General features: G+C 36.3%; 1 protein-coding gene across 1 annotated transcript in view; it reads right to left on the reverse strand.

Annotated features, from left to right (window-relative positions):
• Positions 1–12,119, reverse strand: part of LOC108250233 (chromodomain Y like 2) — a 32,046-nt gene extending 19,927 nt beyond the window's left edge. Inside the window, exon 1 of the mRNA XM_017440016.3 lies at positions 11,743–12,119. Coding sequence (XP_017295505.1) covers positions 11,743–11,766 — 24 coding nt within the window. The 5' untranslated portion in view covers positions 11,767–12,119. The remainder of the gene's footprint in view (positions 1–11,742) is intronic.
• Positions 12,120–22,693: the final 10,574 nt, after the last annotated feature.

The raw sequence follows: 22,693 nt of genomic DNA on the forward strand, positions 1-22,693 counted from the left end.
ATTTTTTCCAGAAAGTGAATAGAGACAGTTAACCCTCCTGTGGCCTTCAGGTCAAAAGGACCCAAAGTTACAAGGGCCTCTCTTCCTCTCTTCAGTTATGAGGGCTTCAGGAGGGTTAAGCAAATAGCAAGATAGTTATAGCCATTATTTTAGTTATATGTTTTGATGACTGTATTTAAGGCACACTATACTGGAAAACTAAGAAGACTGCAATATGTGAAATGTTCCTATTTGAAACTATCAGTGGTAATGGAGTTTATAAAGCAATTGCTTAAACTTTGTTACGTAAAGCCACACAACATCCTGCAGAGCTACCTTCTAGTCCTTTCTGCACAAATACATTTTTTGCTTTCAGATAAATATAAGTGAGGAAAGCAGGCATTTAGTACAAATCTATTTAGTTTGATTGGCTTCTGTTTTTGGCAAATAACTGGTTTGTTCAAGTGTCAACACTCACGGGATAATGTTTGGCTACAACAGTCAGCTGCTTTCAGCAAATGAAATCTAAACCCAAAAACAAATAACAAAAATTAAACATAATATATTGTATGTCATCTGTACAGCTCCAATTGACAGAATTAGCAAACAATGCAGGTAAATTGTAAGAGTATATTAAATTTAGAGAGCTGCATCGAAACACATCACTGATATTAGAAAATAACTACTTTAAACAATAATAAAAGACTAAGAACTATGCTAAACTAGATTGTGGAATACAACAAATACTACAAAGGAAAACAAAGCTACCTATTTTAATTTTTTTTAGGACATTTTTGGTGTGTCTGAAATCCTGATTCTTGACCATGGCAAATCAAAGTAAACTATCTCTTAACTGTAATTACGGGAGTAACAAGAGTAATTAGGTCAGTAGACTGAGTGGATTGATTTTGTGCAAAGTCACAGTGACAGAAAGGTGAGGAGCACTCCCAGCACTCGTCTAATCTTTCACTTGGTTGTGAAGTTTCTCCTGAGACAGCTGGAAGTGACAGACATGCCACTGTGACAGTCTATCATAGCCAGACCGACTCTTTTCCACTTACTTGCAAGTCTACTTTGAATGGTTAACAAAATATTGCTATTGCTATTGAGAGAGTTGCTAACTAGGTCCACAGCTAGAAATTGTCCATAATATTTTATACACTATCTAACAATCTTGGGTCAGTTCGTCTCGTTAGTGGATTAATTTAGTGTAATGCATGATCTATCAATTTGTGTTTTCACCTGAACTGTACCTGAGCAGAGAAAGATAAACAAATCCCCCCCCCCACCACACACACACACACACACACACACACACACACATACACACACTCTAGTCAGATGAAAGAGACTAGAAGAGTTGATGTCCAGTATCTTGCCAGGACACTTAGTGACTCTTTTAATGTAAATGTCTTGAAGTAAATGAAGGCTACAGCCTACAATGTGCTCTGCTGATTTTACTATGTGGTGCAGTTTGTACCATTTTTTAGAGGTGGGGTGGAAGACTTAAACCATTGTCATGGATGAGGTAAGGATGAACTTGCAAGAAAACATCCTCTGGTGTGCATCTTTGGTCACGGCAACTCTGTTCCTCTCCAACTATAGGTCATTGAATATCGTGGTCTTTTGGAATCTGACAGTTTCCACAACAGAACCAACAGAGCTGCCGATGCAGAGATGAGGGATAAAAGATTGAGAGTGGAGGTTGGTTGTGTGTGTGTGTGTGGGAGGGGGGGGACAACAGCTCAAGGACACCACCATCTCTACAGTCTTTTATGCATTTACCAGTGGGTGGTTGTGATTGTGCCTGGACTCCAACTGTTCAGCTTCTTTTCTGTAAGAAGACTCATCACTGTCAGTTATGAGACCAACCATAGTTACCTGTGAACTTCAGGATCTTCACAATCAGCTTCCTGGAAACAAATACTTCTGTGGAGACTGAAGATGAGTGGTGAAACAACACAGCATTGGATTACTCTAGTACTGATGGTTTGGATGTCTGATGTGTGCTTTTTAAATCACTCATGCTGGTTTTTGTTGGCCAGGAAGTCAGTGCCCCACTGGTAGATGAAATCTGGCACAACTAGCTGAGACAGTTTTACGTGCAGGAGCTATTGTGATAAATTCTATAAAAAGAAGAAAAATGGAAAAGGTGGCCCCGACAAGGCCAGAGGAGTTTAGTAGTATTTAGTATTTGAGTATGAGGAGTGGAATTGAAGAAACTGTACAAAATCCATGTCTGAATCCTCCATCCTCAGTCTTAGTAAGAAACTTACTAGGCTGTCAAAGATGAGAGACAGTTCAATGATATCCACAGATGACATAATGTTTAGGTGTTTTGCAGCAAAGCACATGACTAACAACAAGCATTAGTAATGCTGATCCTAAATCAGCACCTGAACTAGTACACTAAAATAGAACAAGGAAGTAGCATTATGTATGCAAACCTCCTACAGTTAAACATCAGGCCAATGCCAAAATAATTCACATCAGTGTGATTTTAAAAGAAGGTATTCTGTACATCCATCTATTCTATGTTTTAAACCTGTTTCAGGGTAAAATAACATTAAGGTCCAGGAGCTGGTGCCTAACTCAAGTGAATGGACGAGAGGCAGGATATGCACTGGACAAGTGACCAGTTAGTCAGTACATACATATGTAAAGTCAAAGGAAAAGCTGTTAAAAATTAACCAAAGTAGAGCACAAATACAATAAATTGTCAAACTGCAGGATCAGGATATAAAGAGAATCATACTCTTTTCTCTGTTTTGTTTTTGATTTAGTTTTTATTTAATGTTAACCAAGCACACTAGTGCCTATACTGTACACAGAACTGAAACAGAACCACTACAACAGACTACACAGACTATTTAATTAGTTTGTAAAAAAATGTTATACTGCTTTTTCATGCATTTCATTTATTCATGCATTTAGTTACATCAGTTACAAATGCATGGCATAATTAAACAAAATATTATGTATATAGTATATACATAATATTTTTTATAGTATCATTATGAAAAAATCTACATTTAGAAAAGTTATTGGTTTACTGAAAACTGGCACTTCACTTTATGTAAAATTTGTATGTTTCTAATGCAAACTTGATAAGAATGAGGATTTTCACCATATATAATGCAAAATATCATGTAATATTCAAGAAGTCACTGCTTTATGGCCAGGACCAAAAACTACTGGTGAATGTGCATAATCTTTTACCTTATCTGTCTTATTTAAAATGAACAATGCACATAAAAACCCATCATGTGAATGTGCTAGATTTTATCCATACAAGGTAATTTCCATCTGTAGTCAGTGGCAGATTGAACCCTCAGGTGGCACTGCATGAAGAATCATTATGCTACCATGAACAGTGTATGGGCTCAGGGGTGCCTTGGAAAAACATTGTCTCTCAAAGCAGTATTACACTGCATCCAGAAATGTAACCTAACATATTAAATAAGAACAGAAGGTGCTTTTGCATTACATGGTATGGTGCAATATAGTTCAACTCAACCCAGCTCCTCCTTGGTTTAGTTTTCACTACAAACAGTATCCCCTAGAAATGAAAAGAATCAGCCACCTATCATCATATGAATAAAACTGCTGTGACAGGGGACACAAATGTGACCAGTGCTGGCAAAGTGAGTCACAGTGAGAAATTATTCAATTATTATTCTCAAATTTTCAATCTCAAAAGCTTCAAAATGAAATGTAGTCTGTTAAAATTTGGCATTTTATTACCTGGCTTGGTAACAAGCTACTTTTGTTAACAAGAGTGCAAGTTTGATTAGTCTGAAGTGATGTTATCAGGAATTCCAGCCCTGTATTTAAAAACAGGAATCCCCAAGCTTCACAATGACGCCAAACATTGGACAAAGGAATTTCTGAGCGTTACAGCAGCAGGCAGAGAAAAATGATCAATTTCAAAGGAAGTTAAAAGGATTTTCCTAAAGACATACCTAGGGAGATTATCTGCTGTTTTAATTACTGGGATTGGTAGATGGTGTCTTTATAGACTCATTTTTTACACAAATCTCAATTACAGCAAAAATCCATATTTTCCCCTTTTTTGCACTGCAGCCTGTGGGCATTCGACTAGCACGGGTCACATATTGTGTTTGTGCATGGATGTGTGTTTATTTACATTACACTGTAGATGCTTCTATCCAAGGTTTGCAACAAGCTATAAGTTCAGAAGGATTTAAGTGATACTTAAAACAAAGCGGCATACACCCTGGCAACGTGTCCAGGGTGTATGCTGATTCTCGCCCAATGAACGCTGGACATATAGGCACCAATTCCCAGCGACTCTGAACAGCATTAAGCAGGTAGAAAAAAGAAAATACTATGGATGGATTTACAATAATGCACACAACATAAATCTGTGCCTACAAACAAGAATAAGACAGTCTGTATTGTAAAATGTCTGTCCAACTTTTAAAATGACTCCACAGAATAATGATCATTGAAAATTAAATTGAACGTATAATTTGCAGTCCCTGAAGTAGTGAAGAAAACAAACAAACAAAAAATATAATTATAAAACGTGCGGAGATATACTCGGGGCATATCCTTGTATCAAAGGAAAGAATAAATAGTCGACACCTGTTCTATATTCAGATAAGTCCATATTTCAGCTAATCTCTGGTACCAAATGAGAAAAAAATATTATTAAAGAAAAAATAATGTGACATGATGCTAAACATCCTGTATTGCTAGGAGAGCTTTTCAAAGCACTACTTTTTAAGTCCTGTTCTTTCTGACCATTGCTGTCTGCTCTTGTGGCATATAGTGTTGCAAAACCTCTGACTACTCACACTAAAATGATATGTTGATGTCATGACTTCTCATTATCTGTTTCATTTTCTAAACATGTTCAACTCTGGCATACTTTGTCAGTAACAAAAAATATGCTGAAGTTTAAAAACTGCCTTGCAAATTCCTGTGTGATTCTTCTTCTCAACATCATTTGTTTACTTCAGTGTTTGGGGTTAAAGTTACCTAAAGTTACCATAGAAGCAATAGCTGTTTATTGACCTCAAACCAAGGTTGTAGCAACATAAAAACCACCTGATCCTGCAAATTTTGTGTCAAATTCTGGGGGCTCCAATTCAAGTGAAGCCATCTAGTTGGTGGTATCATATTTAAGTTCTAAATATAGTGGAATTAGTCAGCAACACTTACATTGACTAATTTTACTGACCTTTCTAAAATTAAAGTTTAAATTCATTAACAAATGACCTTTCTCACATTTTGTTGAATTTCTGAAAATTTTACTACTTTCCTGAAAATAAGATCTGTGAATTGCTGAAACAAAGTCTTGGGAGCATACTTTCCTTCTTAACTCAGATCTGTTGCAAATCTTAGTGTCAGAAATATGTGGAAGAACTGGAAATGTTCTGGTTGCACTGTTGCTGGTCTTTTTGCATTGCCATTAAAAATGTAAAGGTTATAGAGGACAGAGAACATTCTTGTAATGGACAAAAACTAAGTTATAAAAATAAAAACATCAGTCTAGACAGCTCTGTTCATGACACATTTGTTTTCCTGTTAGGCAGAAGATCTGAGTGTTTATTAATTTTGGTTTATTCTGCTATAAACAGGAACTGAATCAGAATGTTTCAAAGGGACACAGACATGGTCTTTAAGCAGGTCTGTTTTGAGTTAAAATGTATGTAGTAACATCAAAACATGCTAAGAAAAAGATTATGTATTTGTGCTAAGAAAAAGGTTATGTATTTGTTAGGTTTCTGTTCATTAGGTTAAGCTTAAAAATGACCATGTTGCTGGCTTAAGTAATATGCAATTTTAATGGCAATCATCTTATTCACAAGCATTCAAATCTACCAATATTTTGAAGAACATTTTATCATGGCTTCTGTTTTACTCCAAACTAATGCAAAAGGAATACCCAAACAAGAGAATAAACTATGTCTATGCACCTTGGTGTATTTTGAGAAAACTTTAAAGTAAGGTCAAAGCCATATAAAATAAGTTTCAAGGCCAAGAAAGAGGCAATAAGGCGTTTTTCATTCACAGCTCATTTATGTTTATGACAGACTGGTGCTTGGTTGACTAAACACAGTCAGTAAAGACAGTGGGAGTCAGCCATATTAGGACATTTCCAATGGGATTTATTGATGACTTTCTTCAAAAAGGAAACATCTAAATCTAAAATTTATCTGAATTATTATTTTTTTTAAGTCTTAAAATTTTCTACATGTTAACACATCTATCAAACTGGTACTAGTGAGCTTGCTAAAACCATTAGAATGAATAACTATGTTTTATTATTATCCTTTATTTAAGAAGGCAAATCCCACTGAGATCAAAGGCAGCCTAACATGAATGTGTAGACTGTGTGGGGAAATCAGAGTGCCCAGAGAAAACTCATGCAAACATAGGGAGAACATGCAAACTCCACACAGAAACCCAGGTCCAACCCAGGACTCAAACCTAGGACCTTCTTGCTGTGAGGCAACAGTGCTAACCACTAATCCATCGTGCTGCCTAAATAAGACGACAAAAATCTCATTCCGTTCACTGTATAACTTTGTCCAAGATAAAAAAAACAGCCATTAGGTTTTCTTGTATAAGCAAGCTAGACAAAGTAACAAAAGATAACGTGGCTACAGATGCAGCTTCATCAAGTGCACTTGTGTTGAAATCATCATCTACAGCAACAGTACAGAAACTATATATATTCTGGCTTAGTCTTAGCTCATCAGTTTGGCTGAAAACTGTGTGAAATATGTGTGTTCCCTTTGTGTGTATCTTCATACGTATGTGACAATCCTGTTCAAAGTTACACTGTTTTAGTTTTCCTGTAAAAATAACAAATGCAAGAATAAATAATAAAAACTATTTTTTTGATGAATATGATAAAAAGATATTTGTCTTTAAGATCACAAACTTCAACTACTTTGATGAATCAAATCAAACTGCAGGATCAGTAAAGTTGTTTTCTCCTGAAAATCTGAAGAGTTTAGTGTGACAATAAGGTTTAAAAAAATTTTTTTTTTTTCTCTGTTGAAGATGTTTTCTGACATACACGAAGCAAGGCTTAACCAATAAAATTGAGTTTAGAGGTTCTTATGTTTGTTTTTACTTACAACTAGTTAGGTAAAGCAGATGGGGTGTCTTGTTTGGTTTAAAATAATTTACATTTAAGTTGATGTATGGACAAAAACATTGTTAAAAGTCCAAAACAACATTTATGTCATATATGTCCCTGAAGCTATATTTGTTAACATTAGTGTCTATACATGATACTTCTTCTAAAGATCTCTTGAACATTTCAGCAGTGAACTGAATGTGTAAAAAAGACCTGAGTGAATAGTGGTCACCACTGCTGATTGTAATCATACCTAAAGCTTTTTTTTGTCTGTAGCATCCAGTACAGAACAATGACTGCTCTGATCTTTAATGTTTTTGTCACATACAGAAATAACTTAGGGCTCGACATCACCTTGAGACAATGTGAGTCTCACAAAAATTCAACTGCTTTGCAAACCTACTGTGACTGGCAGATCTGTCACTCAAACATTTGGTTTATTTATGAAAGCAGCATAGCTAAACAGCTAGATGTGCTATCGGAATGTCTTTGGAGTGGACATTTTTACTGAGTGATAAAGGCTTAAAGTAGACAATGTGTAATATCTGTAACAATCTAAATAATCTAACAGTAAATCCCCAAAATGTTATGCTGGAGGTTATTGCAAGATTGCATTTTTTAATTGAAGTTTTGAATGAAAAGTGTTTAAACACCTTGTTCATGTGTATGAAAATATTAAAGAGCTACAATTTAAATGTACAATAGATATAAATTTTACATTATTTTGGCAGCTGGATTTCTTTCTATTTTTGTTATTTTGGAGAAAATGTGAGTTGTTTTTCTGTACTTTTTAAAAATATGAACACACAATCAAAATAAGCAAGTACAAAAATATATATACACAAACACACACGCAACCCCCCCCTACACACACACACATATATATATATATGTAAAGCTGCATCATTCTTAATCATAACTGATAGGTCAAAATGTAATACAATTGGAATCAGCAAAAAACAAACAAACAAAAAACAATTGGTGCATGTATCATTTGTTTAAAAGCCCTGTCAGTCATTATATTATTGCAGATCAGTGTTTTATGCCTCTTTCCTGCAGCTTCAGAGGTGTTCTGAATCAAACACAAAATGCTACTGTAATCAATAAAACAGAAACAAGCAAACAAAAAAAAAAGTTTGGACTGTATCCAGTGCAAAAATTACAGTATTCTTCCTGCTTGGGAGGAACAGTTGCACCAAACGCATGAATGTTGCACTAAAACTCATTGAAAACGAACCCATCCCAAGTGCACTTTTTTGATGTCTTAAAGGCATTGTTTTTACTGACCTCCAGGCAAGTTAGTTAGCCCAAAAGCACCTGCCTGACTCAACCCTCCCGTGACCTTTGAATCAAACTGACCTGAAGTTACAAGGGCTTCTCTACGTCTCTCTAGCTCTCTCTCTTTTGAGGGCTTCAGTAGGGTTAAAGCTCTGTATAGATTGGATTATTGATGTTGCTCTGTTTAAACCACTTTGCTATTAGTCACTGCCTACACTCTCTAATCCAGTTTTGTAATCATCTAACAGTGCCATTTTAATGTTTAATGTGTTTGTTTCATAGGTGTAATGCAAAAAGAAAACCTTTTTAATATAAGTTAAAGGTTTAAAAAAAGCATGAAATCAAGTGGTTTCATAGGTATTACAGAACCTAATCTTTACAATAGTTTTGTACTCTGGAGTAAAAACACCACAGATGATGAACTTCAATGTAAATAAAACCTTTCTTTATTGTACAAACTGATTGAAGGGACATACTTTAGGCAAAGGTTTTTTTTAATGTAAATTTTAGGGTCATTTGAAATTTGCTCTCTCAGCATAAAAGAGCCCAAACGTTAAAGGCTATAAAGGGATTAGTCCAAACATATGTGTATTTTATTTAGTCGCGCTTCTAACTGCTGAAGTGGCACCTGGCATTTTAAATTGCGAGTGTAAGCATTATAAAAAGAGTGGCAGCAAAAACCAAAACAAAACAGCATTTTCCAATAACCAATAAAGAAAGAGTAATGGATGAACAGAGAATGATTCATTTTACTGATTCTAAATGCAACAAATGTACAAATTTTACTTGATGCTGAGTCCTGCTGACTTTTATATCACTTCTATATCACTTCAACATTTGTGCGTAGATCATCAGTCATCGATTCTATTCAATTTTATCAATTCAATTGATAAAGCTCCTCGGAAGAGAAGTGAATTAATTAAAGAATTAGAAGTCCAATTTTGTTTGGTTTTTCACATTTTTCAGATTCAACTGGCAGTGAAAACACTGACAAAAAATATGCTGTGGTTTAATTCTCCAATGGACATCATCCTGAAGAAATCCCCACGACTGCTTGGCCTAAAAGTGCTTAAAGGAATAGTGGGCAGTTAGATTTTGTGAACCGACTTTCAAACTTGGACTCTATTCCTCTGTGCTGCGAGTAAGTAGGGTTCAGCGATGAAATAAAGCAGTGGACCAGATATGAAAGAAAAAAATTCTGGTCAGCTTCATGAATGTGGTCAATGTAAACATAACCCCCATCCAAAAAGCACAATGTTTGCCTCAAAAAACCCCACATTTTGTACAAAGTCAACATTTTTTAATTAGCACACTACTTACTAACAATGAATTCTTCAGAACAACCAAAACTGATTTCAAACCAACATTTTCAACCAAGCGGTGAGAAGTTAATGTTTGAACACAACATTCACAGCAAGAATCCATGAATCAAAAGTGCTTCAATTCTGGGAAGTGCTTTGCCTAAAAACAAAAGTACCGTATTGCTCAGTGTTAAGTCAGTGACAAACAGCACTTTTCACAAATGGAATTACAGAAACTATCCCCCTCAGGCAACAGTAATAACCAAACCTTGACTTGAACGTGTCATGCCACAAACAGCTCTCATTGCTCTGTGGATGTGCAAACCTGACAACTGATGCAATATGTTGACAACCAGGGCAGGAGCAGTTGAGTAAATAGTTTAATAAAGAATACACAACTAACACAAACCTCTTTTAAGTATTGTGATTTGGAAAATGTAGTAACATATGCACTAAGTTCTGTTTTCATATTTTAAAAAAGTACAAGTACAACCCCAATTCTGAAGAGGTCGGGACCATACTAAAAAAGGAGAGGGACCACCGGGCCTGTTATCACCACACAGTTGAAAAACCTGCCTCTCTGTTGGTATGGGGGTGCATCAGTGCCAATGGCAGGGCTAGCTTACACATCTGGTAAAGGCACCATCAATGCAGAAAGTATATTTTTTTTGCTCCCATCCATCAAAGAATCCCCAGGACTTTTGCACAGTTACAATCCAACATTAGACAAGAAGGGGACAACATTCTCCTTCAAAAGCTCCAGCAACTGTTCACCTCAGTTGCTAGATCTTTACAGACTCTTGTTAAAAGAAAAAGTCAGTGGTGAACATGGCCATGACCACATGCCTACCACATTTTAAATTGCCTTAGTTAAAAAAATATACATATATTTGCTGTGTTTCATAGTCAATAAATATGTATTTATGGAATTTACATTTTATGCAAGGTGTTTTTCAGATTTGGGGCTGTAAAAGGAAAATCCGTCTGATGGCCTAACTGTAAAGAAATAAGTTGTGAATTACATGTTTAATCTATTGTTTTCTGACCTGTGGCCTTCCTAACGGACCATGCAGCTTTTGTCAGTGCAGGGAGCAGATAGTATTATCAGCTTGAACATTCAGGAGAACCCTGAGTTTCTTTCTAGATTGGCTGTTTTTTTGTTGTTGCTGTTGTTGAATGCTTGTGGATGCAACAATATACACACAGAGACAAAGAAAACACATAATCAACCTAAATATGCGTCCCTGGATGGAACCAGAATCTCACAACTCCTCCATTTCTTTAAACTGAAACATGTGACACCATAACAGCAGAACAAAAGATGGATGACAGTAAGTGGCTGATTCTATCATGCTGATGGATGGACCAGACTTTGTGCTTGTTGTTGTTGTTTTGTTGTTTTCCTGGGATCGTTTCCAGAGTGATGTTGCGCACGAGGGCAACGTGACCTGCCCGGCCACCAATTTGTGGAGGGGGGGGGGGCAACTTTTTACACCTAAACACTCCGAGGGACTCCCAGTTTTTACAGATCCACGCCAATGAAAGACACGCCGAACACTTTTTTTTAGAGCTCAGTGACAATAAACGAGCGGGGCGCTTTGTTTCACCCGGCAGGAAACGCCGACACCGCTTGTAAAACAAACAAACAAACAAACAAACAAACAAACAGACAAAACAAAATTCGCGAAATGATCCGTCGGCGTGTACGCGCACCTTCAGAACCCATCAGTCGGTCTGGAGCTATTCACCGTGCCCGTCCGCTTCAGCGCCGCTGTCACTTTACCACGACTTTCAACTCGGGCGACAGCCCGAGGAGTTCAGCCCCCTCTATTCCATCTTATTTACCACCGCCGAGAGGAAAAAATGTCAAAGTGTATCAGAAGCGACTTCAACTACGAGCATAAATGAGGCAGCCTCGTCCGCGGAAAGCTCGAGATGGGTTAGTTTCGCCTGTTAAAGGGCTCAGGACACCGCTTTTTAACATACGTGACGCCCTTCCTTTTACTTCCTAATTCCATTATTCGTCAATAGTACAGAGGATTGTCCGTGGACGGGCTTTAATCCTACCTCGTAAAGGTCTCCTGAAGCCATTCTGGGGTGCGGACAACGGCGGCGCGGCGTTCTTGCCTGCCCTGTTGAGGGGTTTCTTTTTCTTTTTCTTTTTCTTTCTTTTTTTTTTTTTTTGGTCGGACTCTCCTCGGTGTTTCGCCGAAAGCCCCGATAGACGGGAATTAGCGAGCAGCCCTTGTTATTCCGAGCAATCCGCAGCAGCAGATCAGCAGACAGTGTCAATCGAGCCCGGCGCTGCGCGATGGATCGCTCCACGCTTAAAACAAACAAGCGTCGGGGCGGTGCTGTTTACCCAGACCCAAGTGGTGGACTGAAAATTAGTCCCCGGCTTAAAGAATGCACAGCCCGACGGTCTGCCTGCACCCAGCTCCTCCGAGCTCCGTGGCAAGCCAACTAATACTCAACGGGTGATACACTGGATGCTCTGGATTTAGTCCCTGAGTCAGATCCGTGCCCTACCTGTCCACTTTACTGCCAGAGACCTGACTTCACCTTAATTAGATTCATTAAGCAGAGAGGGGGGAAAAAAAAAGAAAAAGACAAGGAAACTATGTAGGCCAGTGATTAATAGCCAACAGGAAGCCAACAGATGTTGTTAGTTCAGTGATTTGTGCATCATCATAACAATGAAATGAATGAATTGTTAATTTATGATCATTTCTAAAACAAAACAACAAACAAACAAAAAAATCAGAGAACAAGAAGCATACAAAGGTTTGGTTATCAACATTTTAATGTTGCAATCATTTTTTTACTCCTTTTTTGATGATCTCACTCAACAATGACACAATATATGACCAAATTTAGTCAAGCAGCAAATTTAATTGCAGCTAAGGTTTAGCAGTGCTTTACTCCCAATCAAAACAAGGTTACAAAATACAGTATAAAACAATGAACTATATAATACATTATCAAAGAGTAAAAGAACACTAAATAGAACTAAAAAAAGGAATAACCTACATATGATCTACAAAGGTTTTATTCTTATCTTTAGTGGAAAGGCTCAGCAGTCTGAGTAGTGCATGGACTGTATGGAGAAGTGTAATAATGATGTCTATCTTATTTACTTAAAGAAAGTTTAGCTTCATCCGGGTTTTAATTTCACTGAGTTCAGTAGATTAATGATCCCTAAGCTAATTGGCAGATAAAACTGGACATCATTGCAAAACAATAAAAAGCACAAATGATTATTAAAAATACATTTTAAAGGCAACACGTGCTGCGGTAGCTCAGTGGTCAGTGCCACTGTCGTTTCATCATGAGGCTGCAGGTTTGAGCCCAGGTTGTGGCAGAAAGGCCATCTGGCGTAAAAACAATTGCCAAATCTTTCATGTGAGTTTGCTCATACCCTGAAAACAAAGCAAGCAGCCAAAACAACAACATATAAAGTAAATAAGTAACGGGCCTAGAATCGATCCCTGAGAAACACCATTATTGAGAGGAGCTGCCGAAGGAGGATGAACCCGATATTAAGAGGAAAAACTGTCAAAACTATTGACCAAGGAGGCAACTGATTTGCTTGTGATTTTCTGTATTCTGTTTAGTTTTTTTGTAAAGGACAACTGTTTTAATTATACAATTTTAAAATTAGATATTTTCTTCATTCTAGAATCACTAGAAATGTTTCAGCTACATTTTAAAGAGTCTGGAAACCAATTAAATACTTTTATTTATTTCAGTTTTCTTTTCGAAAGTCTTAACATTGCCCACATGTCACTCCACTATAGTTACCCACAAGACAAACAAGCTAATAAGTCACTACCACTTCCTTAGACTTGAATGTAAGTGTATTCTAAAAAATTATACTTTTACAGCATGCAGCAAGGTGTTTTAGAATATTCCACCCTGGGAGGGTTAGAGCATGAATATAACATTGCCCGTTTTACATTATTGATGCTGAGTTCTGGGCAAACTAGCTTTCTACAAATAATGCGCAACAGCTCTCCAGGCTTTCAGATTCAGATATTAACTGTTGCTATGTGTGCACTACAAAGACTAAAAATTCAACTGTAAGAACGCTTAATGAAAGAAATGTGAAATTATCTTTATTTTATTAATCTGAAGAGACATTGCTGGAGGTGCTATACTGTATATGCTGTTCATTTTGCTCTTCTTTTGATATGAACTGCTGACCTAGTTACATGAAAATACTGGTCATAATACTTCTAGGAGCAGCAAACAACAACAAATGATTTGTTTTGAAATTATTTTTGGAGCAAAAGGAGAAAGGAACTACTAGGACTAAGAATAGTCTGCTACATTTAGAAAACAATTATCTTAATAAACATATTAAAGGGATAGATCCAATTTTTTTGAAGAGCTGTTCTGTGTAGTTGTTATTCGTAATCAATATCTTACCTGGAGCAGAAATAAAACTCAAAGCCTGACAAGTTCAGAAAATCGTTTCTTTTGTGAAGTTTGAGCTGAACTAGTTTTAAAGGCAACACCTTAAAACAACTCCGATCTCAAAATATATTTTAGCAGTTCATGCAAAACTTGTTTTCAGATTCAAATACTACCTGTTTCTATGTGTGCACTACAAAGTCTAAAAAATTGAATACATATGTTTTTGTATTAGATGAAAACATATAGTTGTCTGCAGTCCATTACTGGTTATTGAGCATATGAACGTGTTCTGAAAAACAAAATGTGTCAAGTGTAACCAGGATAATGGAAAAGGAAAGTAATGAAAAAATAAAAAATAGCATTCACGTGACTTGCCAGAACATTTTTGTTTTTATACACCAGATTACTTTTCCATTGAATAATGTCTATGCCAGGTCACCTTAATATGATCTGTTTTGCAACAAAAGTTTTGCACGGACCATTACTGGACAGCAGCCAACTCAGTCTTTAGTGTAAATAACCACTTCATACAAAACTGATGACTGTGCAAAGGTTTTTAACCCCCCCATGGCCTTCAGGTCAAATTGACCCAAAGTTACAAAGGCTTCTATACCTTTCTTCATCTTTCTCTCTATTGAGGGCTTCAGGAGGATTAAAATAACATTTATATAAACCACCTTGAAACTTTTGGGATTAGAGATGTTTTAAGATGGCAGAAATGTGGTTTGGAATTAGCCCTGCTGGAAATGGCTGTTAGCTCACCTCTGTCTGATATGTGAAACTGAGTGAGTAAGTAATTAGGTTGGATGTTGACTATTGGTAACAACTCCACAGAATACCACTTAAAACATCCAAAATATTCATTTATTTAAACAACAATACTTGAAATGTAAGGTATCATAAAAATAGCACACTTACTCAAACACCTCTGGGATGTACATAATATTTTTTTTTTCTCCTTTGTCACCAAACAACTTGAGTATCCTTAGTGCACTTAGTGCATAATTGAAACAAGTCACAGAAAACACTTCATAAGCTGGAACATTACTACACAGACACTTTATCTTTTCCAATAATAGCAAATGAATCCTCAAAGAGTTGTTTGAGAGGTGTGTGTGTGTGAAGGCCCATATCACTATATGTCACTGCATACATATGAGATCATTATTTAGGATGGGAGGTAAAGACACAGAAAACGGAATGATGTGGTGCTTTGCTGCTTGTTTGGCCTGGAAAGCAAATCAAAAATGCATTTATGAGTCAGTCGAAGTATTGTGAAAAGATAATGTTAAGATGAATGTCTGCCAGCTTCAACTCCAGAATAGGTAGTTTGGCACTACGGGATGATCCCCTATACAACAAAGAAAAATGTAACCTCAAGACAGCTGTTCTGTTCTTGATAAAGTAATGAACCATGGTGCAAGGAAACGTTTAAAAAGGTTTACTGCTAAAACTGAAGTACTTGAATGTAAATGTAGAGCATAAGTGCCTGAGGAGCGGGAAAGAAGCAGAAGCTTGAGGCAAGCTGAGCCAACTCAACAGCAGGGAGCGAGAGAACCAGCAGGTGTGCAGGTGGGAAGTTGAGCTTGGAATGGCAACAAGGAGTGGGCAAGCTTTTTTTTTCTTAAAAGTCAGGGAGCGGCAGTGAGCAGGATGGGGGCAGATGGGGTAGAGAGTTTTCTGAAGATATCAGGCGCATGAGGGAGAATCTGAAGACACGAGATGACAAATGGTCGACACGGTCAGAAATCACAAGAAACTAACCAAACAGGAGAGTTGGCTTGAGGGCTTTTAGCTGCAGGTGACAAAACAACATGCTGAAGACTGAAAGCTGGGGTTATAATGCAGATTGCATACTTAATTGGTCACTTTGCAAAATATTCTTTTTACAGGTAAATGTCTTATTGATAAGTAGCATTAGCTCCATTTTCACAGAGGGGAGAGAAAATAAGGCTTTTGAATAATAGGCCACAACATTAACATGTGGAAGAGGCTCCATTATGTTATTGCGCTGCTTTTCTGGTCTTACAGAATGCTTTGAATCTGCCTCAGGCACAAAGAAATTGCATTAAAAGGGCATTTCAGGAAAGAGATGAAAAGCCCAATGTCACACAATAGTTTTATTAGTAGTTGTGGGGCATCCAGCACCATATTTACCCAACACATTCACACAAAAGGATTCAAGAAAATAACTTTTAATGTTGAAGAGGCATGTTTTTTGCTCTAATTATAAAAATGCATATGTAGAAATATAGTTACATAATATGTCCAAATATTTCACTTTCATTGTGATGTTTAATTAACCCAGTGAAAGAGCAAAGGCACATTGTTTGTTGTACCAAACAGTGAATTGTAAATTGGAAAATTTGAATCTGGTTCATCCTAAAAGCCAAACACAAAGTAGCAATGACTGAGAACGGTTTTACAGTCAGAATCACTTGAGAGGATGAAGGTATGACAGAGGTAGCTGATGTGTGCTGAAGAGGAGCCTGAAAGTGGGGAGTAGCAGTAAATGAAAGCTGAGCAAGCTGCTGATGAGTGAACCGAGCATGGAAACAGACATTAGGGTGAATGTGGCAGGATGGGTGAGTCGAGCTGACAGCAGGAGAAGCTGGACTCCAGAGAGAAGAACAAGCAGCTAGCCTGCATGAACCGCAAGAAGAAACTGAATTAATCCCACTGGAAAAAACACAGGGGTATGGCCAAATAGTTATCTTTGTTTTGGAATATAAACATAACATAAAAAATGATTCCATACCACATTTCTTTTTTGTAGCCACATCTTTTGAAGTGATGCTCACACAATCTTATTTATTGAGATTTATGCAAATAATTAGGTCAGGAGGGTAAGGCTGCACTTATGAGACACTTTATTAATTGATTTTGTCTTTCCTATAATGTCCTATAATGAAGCAATATTTTATATATTAAATTATTTTATAAATAAGATTCACATGTCAAATCTTCAGCTTTTGCTAAACAACACAATAAACTATAATTAGTGGTATTTTATGTGGTCTTTTTGAATATTTTTGGAATAAATGGAAAGTCAGTACCATAACCTTACATTTTAGATTAGTGCAGTTTTGGTCAGTGTCCAGTTTACTAAGTTCTCTTTTTCCAAGCATTAAAAGAACAAAATGCAAAAATTAGCTTCTACATCAATGCAATATCAGTCGATCAATAAACAAGCAAGATCACAGATCAGAATAAAAACACAGAACTTTGCAGCTTAGGTGTGTAGGCTGTTGGAGTCAGGAAGAGAGTAGTGCCTCACCACAAACCACAGATATGCAAAACAGAAGAGACCAACTGGAACGCAAGAGAAACGAGCACATCTGAAACATCTGAAAAAAAGAGGTTTTGTTGAGACTGTGACTGAATGTTAGAAGTCTTTGTTGGTTCTAGCCTCCATACTGTAGAACAACAATGTCAGTATCATTTAAACACTAAATTATTCACACACACTGCAACAAAATATGTCCTCTAAACCAATTTACATTTTCTTTATTTTTTTTTTTTTCTCTTTGTGTTGGGTAACATGACAGTGACTGATTTTTTTTCAGTTCTCCAAGCTGAGACTACAGACCTTTAGTTTTTTGCAGAAAGAACGATGTCAGAAGTTTGCATGACATGGCACTATCAAAAATGTTTATCAAAGATAATAAATTCAGGCAGTTCAGTATTGTGCTTATGGGTGTTTATGCTCATACTTGTGCTTATAAGAGAAATCACTATAATTGTAATGTTATTAATGATCATCTAGATGTTTTACTTGAATTTATTTCTGAGCAGATTTTCTTGTAGGCTAATATACATGACTTATTAAGACAGAAACCCATTGAAAAACTGTCATTTTTTGCTTATCATAGATATTGGAGGAGTCAAACTTGTCATGTGAGTTCCTCCTATTTGTCTATTGTGTTATGGCCTAATGTTATTATTAACACCTTTTGTGTCATTACACAAAATGTGTACCCTCATGCAAGCATGGGTGACAAATCTGACCAGTTAGACTATATTGATTGCTCCTGCACTCTAGAATAGTGTCTTCTGACCTGACAACCTTTAATATTTGGACAATATTACTTATTTGGCCTAGTACGATACCAGTGACAAATTGTGTTCATTAACTAAAAATATTTTCCAACTACAAATATACAAAAACTCCATCAGTTTGTACCACTGCTTATACAACAAGAAGTCCACTTTGCATGTTCTTCTCTTTGTGCTGTCACAACACTGCCTCGGTCTGCTTCACCTTCTGTTCTCACAGATGCTTGAATTGCTTTTGCACACCTGTCTTAGCTCCTCTTTTTTTTTACATCGGGACCCCCGCAGTTTACTGTTCATGTTGCTAAGCATTCTCTACAGGTAGTACAAGACATCACACTGCTTTCTGTGCAGACGATCCAGTCCGGAAAAACTTGGTATGTCTGCTTTACAACATGTGAGGAAGCTGTGGAGAGATGCAGCAAGTTCAGATTAAAGACCACCAAGCAAGATTTTATTTATTTATTTTTTCGGTGCCCTCACTCTGCAAATATTGTAGCCTTACCAGAAGATAGCTCTAATAACATGTTTGTCTAGCAATAGAATATTAGAAATTTCAAGTGACAGCAATCATTTAATGTACATCTACAACTGAGGAACCTTTGGACTTGACCCCATTCAAAATGGCCACCACAGCTAATAGACCTCAGCAAATGCAAACACTGGCTATGACTCAGTTTTCTGACAGATATTCTGCAAAGATTTGATGTGGTAGTAGCTAAGAGTCATTCCCAACACACACTCTGTGTCCTAACGATCGTGCAGGATCTTTGTTCAGAACTTCAGCATACAAGTCAGCGGATGATATGCATTCCTTCAAGGAATTCTACTTTAATTTTCTAATGCTTTACTCTAGAGCCTAGCTATTTTTATCCATGTAAAATGTATTTGACATATTTTTTTCTTTTTTAATAAATAAGTAGAACTGTTAGAGTAAATATTTTGCCTAGATAAGAGCACACTTTAAAAAAAAAAAATCAAAGTCATGTGAACTCACACTAAACTTCACACGATCAGACATGCTAAACCTTTTTTCTGGTACAGAATCCTGACATGAATTTTGTGGCAAATGGGCATTACATATACAAACTGAACCGATGTGAATTTTGATGATTCATCTCCTCTTCAGTTTGCAAAACAACCCAGTTGCCAGGAGAAAATTGTTGCCATTTTTCATGTACAGACACAATGCTTTTTATCCCTTGAGCTATGTGCTTTTTATGCTTTAATAATAATAACAATAGTAGTAATAACAGAGGGGAAAAAAGCATATGAGTATATGTGCAGGTGTTTCCCATATGAGCACTTGTGTGACTGACTGACTGAAAAATACTTTGTAATGTGCTTTGTAGAACCAAGATCCAATTTAAGAGGTGCTAAACATTTATCACCAATGAAAGATTAAAGAATGTTATATTACTTTTACTCTGAGATACTCTTGTAGGTTATGTGTAACACCATACCTCTCATTGTAGTCACACTTTAGGAGCCACAAGCTCTGGTGATGCACTACTGAGAGAAGTAGAACTGATGATCCAGAGCAATGACATGACTCCGGTGGCCTTTGGGTCAAATTGACCCGAAGTTACAAGGGCTTCCCTACTTCTCTTTGTCTCTCTCTCTCTTTTGAGGGCTTCAGCAGGGTGAAAGCACCAACAAAAATCTCTTATATGACAAACTTTCTTGGATAAAACCACGTAGGAGAACAAAAGGACAGAAGCACATCAGTGAAAAATTTCAACAAGCTTGTCCATGAATGCCAAATCTGTATACCAACAATTTCATTCTTTCCTGCAAAACCAGCCAGGGCTTATGAGATTGTAAAAGAGAAGCTCATGTAATAAAAAAAAGAAAAGTACATACCACTGGAGGGATTTTGTGAAATCTGATGGATCAAAACATGATTCATCATATGTAAAGACAAATCCTCCTCCTATATGCTCACACAAAGAGGAGAATAGCACACGTTACTTTTCAGGTTTAGAAAGAGCTAATATGCAGTTGACATGGCAACCACCAAATTAAATTAAAAACTCTTATCACAGAACAGAAATAAGTGAACAACAATAATAATAATATTAAAAATCTGTCTGTAGTTGAACATATACAACTTGGTATGAATACATTTAACAAACACAAGCTATACATTCAGTCTCTTTCAAGTTGGTTTTAACTATTAACAGATAGGAAAACCAAAGGATTACTACTAACAATAATGAAAAACTGTTCTAAGACTTGTAACAAATTAAGACAAAGTTGCTTAACACTGGAAAATGTAAACCAAACATAACTACAGCCTTTTGTATGCAAAACCCCCCAACAAAATAGACTTTTTGGTAGCCTTAATGTAAGTGCTGCATGCAAAGAATTCGATTTGTTTTGTTTTAAAATGAAAACCAATTACAATAATGCATTTTAAGAGGATTTTAAAGAAGTACATTTTTGAGGACAACTGCAAGGATGTAAAGAACAATAGGAATCAGCCTTGACAATGGGGCTCCTGTGATTTTTGGCAGCATGAACTCTTTTGAAGAGATTAAAGGTAATTCAATTATCTTCTGAGTTCCATTTTGTTCACTTGTCATCTTTTGTGTATCTGAACTTTTTTTAAAAAAACTTTATTGTCTACATATCCAGCATTTCATTACTAGTTGCAAATTGCTTTACACGAGGTATAATCCTTTGTTGTTGTTTTTTTCCTTGCCCATGGCTTTTCAGTAAAGTTTTTGCATTATTTAAAGTAGTTTGAAACACATCACTCTTTGAAAAGTACTATGGTGATAATGTTGAAGTGAGTTGAGTTCAGGGCACCCAGCTGATGTTTATTAATTATTTGTCACCTACATATTTAATATTAGTCAAGTGGTCATGGTGTTATGGATGATTTATGTAGCAGTACCTTTCTAATTTACATTACATATAAAGTAATGTAAATAAGGCGATATTGTTTAGCCCAATGTGAGGTTGATTGGTGATACTGAGTTCACTGTAGTTCCCGAGTGGACAGTTGTTTATTTCATCTGTCTCTGTGTTGGTCTGGAATGGACTGATGACCTGTCGGGTGTATCCCTCTCTCTCTTCCATTAAAACAGCTACAATTGTCTCTAGCCCTCTCCTGACCCTGGGTAGAAAAAAAGCAGGTATAAGAAAACTGACTGAGCGAAATCATTTTAAACCAAGTTTAGATGGAAAAGAAGCAGGTGAGGTGAAAACTGTGTGAAAGGCTGCTTGACCTTTGGAATGCATGCATGAAGATCGCCGATTGAATGTCATGAATTTGACAGCATTAGGAAATGGAAGAGACAGAACAGCACAGCATTTATAGTCCTTCCAGACAGTAATGAATGCACGTGTGAGGAAACAGAGCTCAGTCAAACTTGTACAAAACTTCATCAAAATAAATGTCAACGTACAGAGTCTTCAGCTTCATCTGTAAAGGCGTTCATGGAAGCAAGCAAACTCTTATTTGTAAAGCCATTTAGAATTTGTAAATGCTTTTTACTTTTTACAACAGTGCACTAATGTAATTACAACATGGAGATGTTATGAGCTGCTTGTTTACAAATCTGATGTTTTTTTTTTTTAAATTAGGGATTCGTGCATTAAATACCTAATTTTCTTATAATTTAATTGTCTTTTTCTAAAAAGAATAATGGTTTTTGGCCTTTTGGTGAATAGTTTTGTTTGTTTAGGTTGTGTTGTCAGAACAAAACATGAAGCTCAACAATTTAAAATAATTTTAAATAAATAAATTATCTAATGATTGAACATTTGCTTCTTTAAAGTTTAAGAAAAAATAATTATTTGTTGAGGAGAAAATGTTCTTTCATAAAAAACCCTCTTTCATCCTTTGGGATTGTCCTTATTTTAGTCACTAGATGGCAACATTGTCTTACTGAAGCCGTAATGAACGTGTCTCCAGTAACATTTGTGGGACAGCAAGATTAAATCAAAATATTAAAAATCTTATGTTTATTTATATTATTTATAAAAAGCAGAGAATAAATGTTCTGCTGTTATGTATTTACAGAAACTACACAAGGTCTGTCGTGACTAAATGGGAAAATCCCTGATGACTCATGATGAATTTTAAATAGATATTAATATAAAAATATTTAAGTTGAATCAGGAAGAACAATTCTCAGAAGACAGGATAGGGACCAATAAAATGAGAGATTTCAGATGTGATTTTAAACTCCATGGTGTTTTTAGTCTTTAATGTCTTTTCTTAGTGTTCACTATAGGGTAGGGCAACTGTAAGCCTGTGTGTGGGAGGCAGTTGTTGGTTTGTTGTGACTATTTGTATAATATGATATGATAGAGAATCTATAAATAAATACTGAATTAACAGATTTTCTTAAGAATTTACTTAAGCAAAATCATATAAATTGATACCTAAAATTGTGCCTAATGGCTGAAGAAGTTGCAGTTTGTCTACAAAGAATGCAAACAGTTTGTGACTTCCTGGTTGTTTTTGTGAGAAAACGACCAGATTTCTCTGCAAAGACTTGTATTGGTATTAATTTAAATTTTACTTGATGACAAAAAG

The sequence above is a fragment of the Kryptolebias marmoratus genome, linkage group LG15 (genome assembly GCF_001649575.2).
Source record: "Kryptolebias marmoratus isolate JLee-2015 linkage group LG15, ASM164957v2, whole genome shotgun sequence".
NCBI lineage: Eukaryota > Metazoa > Chordata > Actinopteri > Cyprinodontiformes > Rivulidae > Kryptolebias > Kryptolebias marmoratus.